The sequence below is a fragment of the Salmo salar genome, chromosome 19, assembly GCF_965601325.2.
Source record: "Salmo salar chromosome 19, fSalSal1, whole genome shotgun sequence".
NCBI lineage: Eukaryota > Metazoa > Chordata > Actinopteri > Salmoniformes > Salmonidae > Salmo > Salmo salar.
Window position 1 is genome coordinate 11,167,478 of NC_138309.1, and position 12,266 is coordinate 11,179,743.

At 42.4% G+C, this 12,266-nt stretch overlaps 1 protein-coding gene and 1 non-coding gene across 3 annotated transcripts in view; one reads left to right on the plus strand and one right to left on the minus strand.

The window, feature by feature from the left end:
* pola1 (polymerase (DNA directed), alpha 1) overlaps positions 1-12,266 on the plus strand; it is a 108,062-nt gene that overhangs the window by 22,850 nt on the left and 72,946 nt on the right. For both annotated transcript variants that reach the window (XM_014157251.3, XM_014157252.3), the window contains 10 exons: positions 5,541-5,700; positions 6,791-6,957; positions 7,169-7,281; positions 7,440-7,553; positions 7,825-7,899; positions 7,999-8,137; positions 8,260-8,414; positions 9,982-10,066; positions 10,178-10,239; positions 10,392-10,481. In XM_014157251.3, the coding sequence (XP_014012726.3) occupies positions 5,541-5,700; positions 6,791-6,957; positions 7,169-7,281; positions 7,440-7,553; positions 7,825-7,899; positions 7,999-8,137; positions 8,260-8,414; positions 9,982-10,066; positions 10,178-10,239; positions 10,392-10,481 (1,160 nt within the window). The remainder of the gene's footprint in view (positions 1-5,540; positions 5,701-6,790; positions 6,958-7,168; positions 7,282-7,439; positions 7,554-7,824; positions 7,900-7,998; positions 8,138-8,259; positions 8,415-9,981; positions 10,067-10,177; positions 10,240-10,391; positions 10,482-12,266) is intronic.
* On the minus strand, positions 35-105 carry trnag-acc (transfer RNA glycine (anticodon ACC)). Its single transcript has one exon. It is a non-coding gene; the product is annotated as a tRNA-Gly (tRNA).

Here is a 12,266-nt window from a genome sequence, read left to right on the forward strand (position 1 = left end):
ATAACAATAATTAAATTAACATTTAGTCCCCTGGTGCATGGGCTGGGATACGAACCCAGGCCTCCCGCATGGTAGGTGAGAATTCTACCACTGAACCACCAATGCTATTGCTTAGGGCTGCAATTTCGGTGGTTGTGTCCTACTCGGTCACAATGTTTACAGGGAGCCTTACACTCCCGGGCGAAATGTCCTGTCTTATCGCAATTAAAAGGCTGTCTGGTTCTATCCTTTTTCTACTCTCCCTGTTTCCCTCTTTCACCTTTTGACAATCTCGGTTATTATGACCCGTTTTGTTACAATGTTTACACGGTGCCTCACAATCCCTTGCATAATGCCCCGACTTCTGACAGTTGAAACATATAATTTCATTATTCCTATCAATTTTTTTTGTTTTTTGAACACAGTTACCCCTACAGTTACTGTTAGATGCTCTACCTCAACCAGTTCACTCTTTTTACAGTCTCGGTTATTATGACCTACTTTATTGCAGTGTTTACACGGTGCCTCACAATCTCTAGCGAAATTACCCGGTTCGTTACAGTTAAAGCATCTATCTCCCCCTTTCTTTTGACTGTCTCTATCCACTTCACTCGACTTTCTCCACCTCTATCTACTTTCTCGATAAGTTTGCTAAATCCTGTTCTCCTTTCTGCATCTCTGTGGGGAACTTGGGAGTCCTCTCCGTCTGAGAGGATTTACTACTCATGTTTGTTCAATTACTATCGTTGTTATCATGCTTCTCCTCACAATCTATGTGGACTGCTATTTATCTCTGTGTGTGCTTTTAAAACTCTGATTCAATTAGTTCTAGGTGTATTCCTTACCTACTGATTAATTTCCTCTAGGATCTTAGAATAATTATTTTGGCGACTTTTGATAGATTATTAGGTCTCGTCTCACATGTATACGACTTTTGACTGATCCATATATCTATCTCACACGTAATTATCTTCTTACCCCCGTGGAAATTTCCCAATGAGTCTATGTGTTGCTACTACTCTCTGTCTGTATCTCTTCCTCCTACTACGCCCGATTCCTCTCTTCCAATTGCCTAGAATACTACCTATCCGGATTCTCTATACAACATTCTAAAGACAGGTCACCAGGGTCTTTTAGTTTACACTGGTAGTGCAGATACCCTATGTCATTTCGGACAAAGTCACTGAGGACTTATCTCTTCATAGGTGGCTTCTACTCCCAATTCCTATCTTCCAATTGCACAGAATGCTACCTATATCAGGGTTCTCTATACAACATTCTAAAGATAGGTCACCAGGTTAGAATCCGCTCTCAAATCTAGAGATCAATGTCCAAACCACACAAGAATCATTAAAATGTTTCTCTGAATGTAGCCTAGACGTCAATTCCCCAAATCCGTGAATAAAGATTTACTGACCTTCGTCTTGTAGGCTGGGAAAAGCAATGTAGGTTGGATCCAGTCACCATCTCTGTCGACCTTAGATATTTACTGGCCTGTTATAGAACCCCAATTTCAGGGGACCGGTCTTTATTGAACGAGTCAATGACCCGCCCGTGCACGGTTTTCGGCGTGTTACCTTAGGAAGACAGGGACAGATTTATGGATCCGGCTCAAAGGACCAATTTGTTAAGAGTATTATGTTCTCAATGTTAACTTCAATTAAAATCTGCCATCCAGAATGTGTAAGATTCTGGTGTAATAACACAGACAGAGGACCAGCTTACAAGAATCAGAATTTTTATTCAGGAGAGCGCTCTGCAGTTCATACACAAAACATCCATTATATACCAGGCTCCTCATTTACGCACACACATTACACACTAACGCTAAGGAGAGTTAATTGTTCTTCCCCAGAACTCTCAACACCGTAAATTCTTAGCCAGCCGACAGTTTCATATCTCTGAGATTAGGGAAACCTAGAGGGTTCAAGCTAGGTCAGGTCAACCACAGTTTAACAGTTCTTGATGTTTACTTAAACACACAGACCCCCATTCCTCTCCTATCCTAGTCAATCTCATGAGACTTCTGCTTAACCCTCTAGTTACTCATTCTCCAGGCTATATAGACCACATCCCTAAATTCAGGGTAGAATTATTTAATCATTACTCTCAAGCAGGAATTCCTTTAACATAGTCCGTAATAGTTTTTAAGCCCTGCCACGTCTGACGAGCGTCGGAGCCGGTGTAGTAGAATTCAATCTTAGTCCTGCATTGATGCTTTGCCTGTTTGATGGTTCGTCTGAGGGCATAGAGTGTTTTTTTAAAAAAGTGTCCTGATTAGTGTCCCACTCCTTGAAAGCGGCAGCTCTACCTTTTAGCTTGATGCATATGTTGCCCGTAATCCATGGCTTCTGGTTGGGATACAGTGAGGGAAAAAAGTATTTGATCCCCTGCTGATTTTGTACGTTTGCCCACTGACAAAGAAATGATCAGTATATAATTTTATTGGTTGGTTTATTTGAAAAGTGAGAGACAGAATAACAACAAAAAATCCAGAAAAACAGATGTCAAAAATGTTATAAATTGATTTGCATTTTAATGAGGGAAATAAGTATTTCATAACGTTGACAGCCTTCCCTGTTGCTCAGTTGGTAGAGCATGGTGTTTGCAACGCCAGGGTTGTGGGTTCGATTCCCACGGGGGGCCAGCACAGAATTTTGTTTTAATGAAATGTATGCATTCACTACTGTAAGTCGCTCTGGATAAGAGCGTCTGCTAAATGACTAAAATGTAAATGTATGGTAAACTAAAGTTTAAAATGAAATACTAATGTTAATGTACCAAAATTGATAGGTAGATGCAAAACATTTGGGGACTGTATTAAGACCAGGCACCCCAGGCTGAAATTGCATTTTTGCATGTCAGTGAAATTTTCAAGAAGCAAGGTGTCGCTTGCCACATCATGATGCATTTTTGATGTGGCAAGTGACACATTTTTGCTTCTTGAAAGTCCAATATCTTGAAAACTTCACTGCTGACATGCAAAACATTTGGCACTGTATTAACAGTTTTCTAAGCAAGTAACTACTAAAATATAGTTTGGATTTTTCCTTCAATCTCTTTGGTAAACCAGCTCTCGGCTAACCCTTTCATTGTTTCCCCTATATTCTGCTAAATCGTGGATGCTACTCCAATAGATATGATGTAAAAACATTTTCAGTGTAAACTTAAACGACTAAAACCAGATATAAAGTATGTAGAAAAGATAATGGAGCTATATATTTTTTTAAATAATATCACGTTTGAGAACTAACAACAATCAGAATAAAAACTAGACAGTCAGGGAAAATCTCAAATAAAGAAAATGGCATGGGGCAGCCATTGATTTTATGTTTGAGTCACTTGGATAGAATAGGAAAACGGCATAAGCAATGGGAAAATGTGTAGATTTGTAGTAAATTAGTTTAAAGTAACTTTCCAGTGTTTCCAGGTTCCTATAAAATATGACCTATAATTACTTACAATATGAGTGATAGTTTTCCTTCCAAAAAATTGTACACTGAACAAAAATATATAAACGCAACATGTAAATTGTTGTTCCCATGTTTCATGAGCTCAAATAAAATATCCCAGAAATGTTCCATACACGCAAAGCTTATTTCTCTCCACATCCGTCTTCTTTACCTACGGGGTTGTCTGAGACCAACCACCCTGACAGCTGATGAAACGGTGGGTTTGCACAACAGAAGAACTTCTGCACAAACTGTCAGAAACCGTATCAGGGAAGCTCATCGGCGTGTTCATCGTCCTCACCAGGGTCTTGACCTGACTGCAGTTCTGTGTCGTAATTGGCTTCAGTCGGCAAATGCTCACCTTCGATGGCCACTGGCTCGTTGGAGAAATGTGCTGTTCACGGATGAATCCAGTTTTCAACTGTACCAGGCAGATGGCAGACAACCTGTAAAGCGTTGTTGGTGAGCGGTTTGCTGATGTCAACGTTGTGAACAGAGTGCCTCATGGTGGCGGTGGGGTTATGGTGTGCAGGCAAAAGCTACGGACAACAAACACAACTGCATTCAAATCTGTCAATTTGAAGGCACAGAGATAACGTGACGAGATCCTGAGGCCCGTTGTCGTGCCATTCATCCGTCGCCATCCCCTCATGTTTCAGCATGATAATGCACGGCCCCATGACGCAAGGATCTATACACAATTCTTGGACGCAGAAACTGTCCCAGTTCTTCCATGGCCTGCATACTCAACAGACATGTCACCCATTGAGCATGTTTGGGATGCTCTGGATTGATGTGTAAGACGGCGTGTTCCAGTTCCCGCCAATATTCAGCAACTTCGCACAGCCATTGAAGAGGAGTGGGACAACATTCCACGGGCCACAATCAACTGCCTGATCAACTCTTTACGAAGGAGATGTGTTGCGCTGCGTGAGGCAAATGGTAATCAATCAAATTGATTTATAATGCCCTTTTTTACATCAGCCAATGTCACAAAGTGCTGTACAGAAACCCAGCCTAAAACCCCAAACAGCAAGCAAAACATGGTGGCTAGGAAAAACTCAGTAGAAAGGCAGGAACCTAGGAAGAAACCTAGAGAGGAACCAGGCTCTGGGTGGCCAGTCCTATTCTGGCTGTGCTGGGTTGAGATTATAACAGTACATGGCCAAGATGTTCAAACGTTCATAGATGACCAGCAAGGTCTAATAATAATCACAGTGGTTGTAGAGGGTGCAACAGCTCAGCACCTCAGTAGTAATTGTCAGTTGGCTTTTCATAGTTGAGCATTCAGAGTTAGAGATAGCAGGTGCAGTAGAGAGTGATCACACCAGATACTGACTTGTTTTCTGATCCACGCCCCTACTTTTTAAAAATAAATTTAAGGTATGTGACCAACCAATGTGTGTCTGTATTCCCAGTTGTGTGAAATCCATAGATTAGGGCCTGATTCATTTATTTAAATTGAGTGATTTCCTTATAAAATCTTTAAAATTGTTGCATGTTGTGTTTATTTTTGTTCAGTATAATTATATTAAAAAACAGCATTTTTTTTGTTTGAATGGTGTGGGCGTACCCCTACAACAGAATATTGATATTAGTATACCGCTTATTGGCCAGCTCATCCTCTTCTAGACCGCTGATTTCCAGCTCATCCTCCTCAGGAATATGACATATTCTGTAAGGAAATAGCAAGCATTGAAATGGTCTGTTTAAGATACAAGTTTGAGGTGGGGTTTTTAAGTGCTTTTTATCTTATTTATTTTTACTCCCAATTTATGCATTGGCCACATACGAGTATAGGACAAAAACATTATTTGGGTTTGAGTTTTCCAGAATGTTAACTTTTAAAAGGGAGATTTTCACTGGACGGTTACTTTAAAACTGCACATTTTCTGTAAGCACCATGGCCAAATGTGTAGAATTGTGGGAAATTAGCTTTAAAACAGCAAAATTGTTTCCGCAGCCAAGAGGAGGGCCTCTAAAATGTTCAGTCGGACAGTGCACCATTGGCCACACCAACGATCCAAGGGGAAACACTACCTTTTCCCCAATGGCTGTCAGTCTGTCCATCTCTCAATCAATCTCTCTCTCCCTTGCCCTCTCTCCCAGAGGACAACTCTCTGCAGTTTGACGGGGTGGACTTTGACGAACCCATGGAGGTGGGGCATGAACAGGAAAAGGAGGGGCCTGTAAATGAAGAGGAGGAGCCAGAGACCAAACCGGCTGTTAAAGTGGAACCCAAAGCAGAACCACAGGACCTGGTCCTACTGTGAGTGTGTGTTTGCTTGCTTGTCTTCTGTTAGTGGTTCTACCATAGACTTTGCTAGACATGGCATCATTGTATCTGTCCCATTATGGTGTCTGTGAGAGCACAGGCAGTGCCATTGAGGCCATCTCCATTTTGAAGTTGTCAATTTTCTTCTACTTTTATGAGTTGGCAAACAAACTGAAAGGCTGCATACTGTTTGAACAGGTATAAAGTCATCGTTGGGGATTTACTGCCACCTGCATTTATGGAATGTTTGCTCACGTGTAATTAATTGGCTGATCCCTCATGGTGACTTGAGTAGGAATTATGTGGTCCTTCCTTAACCCATATGAAGTCCCACCAAGTTGACTACTTCAAAAATGGTGAAAGTCCACAGTGACGCTGCCAATGCTGAAATAGGCTTTTGGGCACTAGTCTTCTATCTCTATGGGTTATACTATGAGTCAAGGCCAAATACCTTTGTGTGTGTGTTTACATCAGTGGTGGAAAAAGTACTCAATTGTCATACTTGAGTCATTTTCTATTACGGTATCTTTACTTTTACTCAAGTAAAAGGGAGTCAACCAGTAAAATACTACTTGAGTAAAAGTATTTGGTTTTAAATATACTTAAGTATCAAAAGTAAATGTAATTTCTAAAATAAGTAAAAGTATAAATAATTTCAAAATCCTTATATTAGGCAAACCAGACGGCATGACTTTCTTTTATATTATGGATAGTCAGGGGAACACTCCAACACTCAGACATAATTGACCAATGAAGCATTTTTGTTTAGTGAGTCCGCCAGATCAGAGGCAGAAGGGATGACCAGGGATGTTCTCTTGATAAGTGCGTGAATTGTACCATTTTCCTGTCCTGTTAAGCATTCAAAAAGTAACGAGTACTTTTGGGTATCAGGGAAAATGTATGGACTAAAAAGTACATTATTTTCTTTAGGAATGTAGTGGAGTAGAAGTTGTCAAATAGTAAAGTACAGATACCCCCAAAAACTACTTAAGTAGTACTTTCAACAATTTTTAGTACCACTGGTTTACATTAGCAACCATTGGATCATGAGAACCATTTTAGCCCCTCTATCCTGTTCCTCCAGGAGTGGCAAGCTGGGGGGGTCTTGGGGTCAGGAGGAGGGGGACAGTGAGGCCCCCATGGAGGTGCAAGTCGACCCCAGCCGTCTCCCATTGGCCGAGGGGCTAGAGGGAGAGCTCATGTTCCGCTTCTATTGGCTGGATGCCTTCGAAGACCAATACAGCCAACCAGGTGAGTTCTTACCAAACCCATGGACTAGTACAGCCAAACAGGTGTGTTCTTACTTAACCCATAGACTATTACAGCCAACCGAGTTCATATTACCAATCAGATGTCCAGGAATCCTCACTAAAACAACCAAGAAAGTGAGCCCTTCCTAAACAAAATGTGGCTAAACGTGTTAAGATGGGGTCATTTTATGGTTATGTAATGTGTTTTCCAGGTGTGGTGTACCTATTTGGTAAGGTGTGGATCGAGTCAGCCAAGGCCCACGTCAGCTGCTGTGTGTCAGTGAAGAACATCGAGAGGACCATGCACTTCCTGCCCCGCGAACGCGTGAGTCCTGTTTCCTGTCACATGATCATCTACTCCAGAATATCCATGTTTTCACACCATGTTAGACTATTGGTTTCTTAATACTGTTTTGTGATTGCTCTTCTGGTAGGTTGTGTGTTTTATAATGGGTCTCCTTATTGGTTGTGTGTTATTGACAGAAGGTGAACCCAAAGACGGGCGAGGAGACAGACACTCCGGTGGGGATGATGGACGTCTACCAGGAGGTCAATGACCTCTCTGAGAAGTTTAAGATCATGAAGTTCAAGTCCAAGGTCTGTGTTGTCTCCCCTAGGACCAGATAGAGAAGGATTAGACTTACAGAATGTCAGAGGGGTTGGGTTAACATTTCAGTTGAATGCGTTCAGTTGTACAACTGACTAGGTATACTCCTTTCCCTTTCTTAGCAGAGACCAGGAAGTAGCCTACACATGGGAACCAATGTTCATTTCATGACTTCCTTAGCATGTTTATTATAGACACGTTGACTGATTCGGTTGAATGATTAGTTGATAGACTGACTGTGCTCTCTGTTTCCCTCTGTAGAAAGTGGAGAAGAGCTACGCCTTTGAGATCGCTGACGTCCCTACAGAGTCCGAGTACCTGGAAGTCAGATACTCTGTGAGTATTCTCGCTTGCTCTCTCTCTCTCTCACTCACTCACTCACTCACTCACTCACTCACTCGTATCTTATCCATTATTATTGTATTTTTTGTGCAGGCTGAGTATCCGTCTCTGCCCTCGGACCTCAAGGGGGCGACTTTCTCCAAGGTGTTTGGAACCAACACCTCCAGCCTGGAACACTTCCTTCTCAGCAGGAAGATCAAAGGACCCTGCTGGCTGGACATCAAGACCCCACGTAAGACTACACACACGTTCTGAGACACACAGATGTTCATACGCACTCTCTCATAGTCACACACTCACACAAACAAGAAACACACACCTCTAACACTAACCCTCTCTCCTGTCTCCCTGTAGAGTTGAGCAGCGTGCCTGTGAGCTGGTGTAAGGTGGAAGCAGTGGCGATGCGTAGTGACCTGGTCACCGTGGTCAAAGACCTGCCTCCTCCACCTCTCACTGTCATGTCCATCAGCCTAAAGACTGTACAGAACCCCAAGACACACCACAACGAGGTCCGTCTCTCTGTCATATGTTAAGATCAGGGGTTTTCAACCTTCTCTTGCCCAGGGACCCCCTCCCAGGCAAACCAGTGAGCCATAGACCCCCATCATAGATAAACGGGGGGGGGGGGGGGGGAATGTAACGTCTTATCAGGTGAATGATAATGGCAAGGAGAAGTAATCAACATTTTAAAATGAATGCATTTGGTAGATAGTTTTTCATTATTTTGACCCCCCCCCCCCCCCCACACACACACACACACACACACACACACACACACACACACATTATAATTGGAAGAGGAAGTATAAACTCTAACATAGTCTATTAGCTAGAAAGGTAACTCCAAACACATTTTTGTAAAGATCAGCTGTTTAGCTGGTAAACAAAGGTCAGACGTGTTGAATTATTTTTATTTCCGACAGTCCAAGTTAAGAAAGCTTACTTGCAGCACTGGTAGCCTATTCTACTACTGTAGGCATGTCATTAAAAATGTATTTATTCAGCCCTGCAGTACTTCAGGGCTGCTAACCCCCTGTTGAACACCCCTGGTTTAGATAGGTTAACGGCTGCACATACAGTCCCCAACCTCAGCACTCTGGATATGGCATCACAGCAGTTTTTAGTCTAGGTGGAACTAACAAGTGGAACAAGTACCCTTTAACTAACCCATAGAATTAGAATTCCTAGATCACATTCCCATTCAGACACTAGAACAGATATTCCCATTCTATGGCATTGACATGGTCTGAGGAGACAATGTTCCCATTCTATGAGTTATATTGCTACACTCCCACTGTGAGTAATCTAGTAAATGACTAATTCTGTCATTCACTTGAACAATGGTCAGACCCTCTCCGTGGCACCACAGCCATTACCTCTGCGTTTGCATGTTATTGTTCAAATTTTCCAGCCACTGAGCAGCAAAAGGGCTGAAAAGCCATGGTTACACATTAACCCTACATGTCTGGAGTCTTCTGAAACCATCCACCTCTCTCTATCCAGGGTTTGCACAAGGTGCTTAATGTACTTCAATATGGCACTCTGAAATTCAAGTACTGGAATACCTTGAAAATCAGACATTTTCTCAAGTTGGTACTTGAAAAGTACTTGAATTAAATTGAGATGAGAACAGATTATGAACAAATATGTTTATCAAAAATATTAGAAAAATGTATTGGTCTTGCCAATTAATTTCCAGACAGACTACCGAGTTTTATTTCCTTGTGTGTTTTGTACTGTGGTTGCCAGGTGAGCTCGCTCATTCCACCTACACTGGCACACAGCCAGGCAGGTACAGAACTGAATGATTAGGTGCCACCTAACGTCACATTGAGAGCTAAAATGCCTGACAAATGTAGATTCAATCCTGCCTTTTGTGCGTATGGAAAATGTTGGGGATATTAGAATATTAGTGTTAAAGTCCTTAAATTTAACATGCCACTGTCTGTACAAACCCCGTTTCTCACTCTCTGTCTGTGTGGTGTGATTACGTGTGATACTGACTCTGGCTAAATAATTAGTGATGCAACTGGCCTGAACCTTACCTATTATTTCCTGCTTCCTGTGCATCCCTAGATTGTGTCCCTGGCTGCCCTGGTCCACCACAGGTTCCACCTGGACAAGGCCCCCCCTCAACCCCCCTACCAGACACACTTCTGTGGTGAGTTGGCGTCACAACCTGCAAGGAGGGGAGGAGAGAGGAAGGATGTTGTGGCTTTTTCACTGTCTCAAATGTTTGCTCACTCAGTGTTCTGTCCTTTGTGTGTTTTAGTGGTCAGTAAACCCAACGACTGTATCTTCCCCTATGACTTCATGGATGCTGTAAAGAAGAAGGTGAGTGATGACAGAACAACACCACACTGGTTTCTCTGAAATCCTGTCCGTGAGCAGGTGAAGTCAGAGCCCTGTTCAAATGCTTAGAAATGCGTCCCTCTCCTCCTTTGACTTGATCAACCCTCTCATTTCTCTCTTGCCCCCTCTGTCAGAATGGTAAGGTGGAGATAGCGGCCACTGAGAGAACTCTACTGGGATTCTTCCTGGCCAAGATGCACAAGCTTGACCCTGACATCGTGGTGGTGAGTAGGACGGGAAACTATATACCAGCTACTTATGAGCTACATAGCAGAACCATAAAGATACAGACCAGCTTCATATGAGATACTTATGATTGACGTAATAAGCTAATTGAGAATATGCGCTGCATAGGAGCTACTTTGATATGTAATTTTCATACATTGCATTCGGAAAGTATTCAGACCCCTTGACTTTTTCAAAATGTTACGTTACAGCCTTATTCTAAATTTGCGTAAATAGTTTTTTCCCCCCTCATCAATCCACACACAATACCCCATAATGAGAAAGCAAAAACAGGTTTTTCAAAATTTGTGCAAAATTATAAAAAATAAGACACGGAAATAGAACATTTACATAAGTATTCAGACCCTTTACTCAGTACTTTGTTGAAGCACCTTTGGCAGTGATTACAGCCTCGAGTCTTCTTGGCTATGACGCTACAAACTTGGCACACCTGTATTTGGGGAGTTTCTCCCATTCTTCTCTGCAGATCCTCTCAAGCTCTGTCAGGTTGGATGCGGAGCTTTGCTGCACAGCTATTTTCAGGTCTCTCTAGAGATGTTCGATCGCGTTCAAGTCTGGGCTCTGGCTGGGCCACTCAAGGACATTCAGAGACTTGTCCCGAAGCCACTCCTGCTTTCTCTTGGCTGTGTGCTTAGGGTCATTGTCCTTTTGGAAGGTGAACCTTCGCCCCAGTCTGATGTCCTGAGCACTCTGGAGCAGGTTTTCATCAAGGGTCTCTCTGCACTTTGCTCCGTTTATCTTTCCCTCGATACTGACTAGTCTCCCAGTATCTGCCTCTAAAACCATACCCACAGCATGATGCTGCCACCACCATGCTTCACTGTAGGGATGGTGCCAGGTTTCCTCCAGATGTGCGGCCTGGCATTCAGGCCAAAGAGTTCAATATTGGTTTCATCAGACCAGAGAATCGTGTTTCTCTTTGTCTGAGTCCTTTAGGCCCCTTTTGGCAACTCCAAGCGGGCTGTCATGTGCCTTTTACTGAGGAGTTGCTTCAGTCTGGCCACTCTACCATAAAAGCCTGATTCGGTGGAGTGCTGCAGAGATGGTTGTCCTTCTGGAAGGTTCTCCCATCTCCACAGAGGCACTCCAGAGCTCTGTCAGAGTGACTTGGGTTCTTTGTCACCTCCCTGACCAAGGCCCTTCTCCCCTAATTTCTCAGTTTGGCCGGGCTGCCAGCTCTAGGAAGTCTTGGTGGTTCCAAACGTCTTTCGTTTAAGGACTGTGTTCTTGGGGAAATTCAATGCTGCAGAAATTAATACTTAAACTACCGTTCAAAAGTTTGGTTTCACTTAGAAATTTCCTTTTTTTGAAAGAAAAGCTTTTTTTTTTTTTTGTCCACTAAAATAACATCAAATTGATCAGATACAGTGTAGACATTAATGTTGTAAATGACTGGCTACAAACTGGATTTCTGCATAAATTTGATCTGATCTTCATCTAGGTCACAACAATGGACAATCAGTCTCCTTAAACTAATAACACACACACAATGATATGTTTTTATTTTATTGAACACACCGTGTAAACATTCACAGTGCAGGGTGGGAAAAGTATGTGAAATCAAATTTTATTGGTCACATACACATGGTTAGCAGATGTTAATCCGAGTGTAGCGATATGCTTGTGCTTCTAGTTCCGCCATGCAGTAATATATAACAAGTAATCTAACAATTTCACAACAAAGGAATGAATTAGAATATGTACATATAAATATATGGATGCAGCATAGGCAAGATGCAGTAGATGGTATAGAGTACAGTATA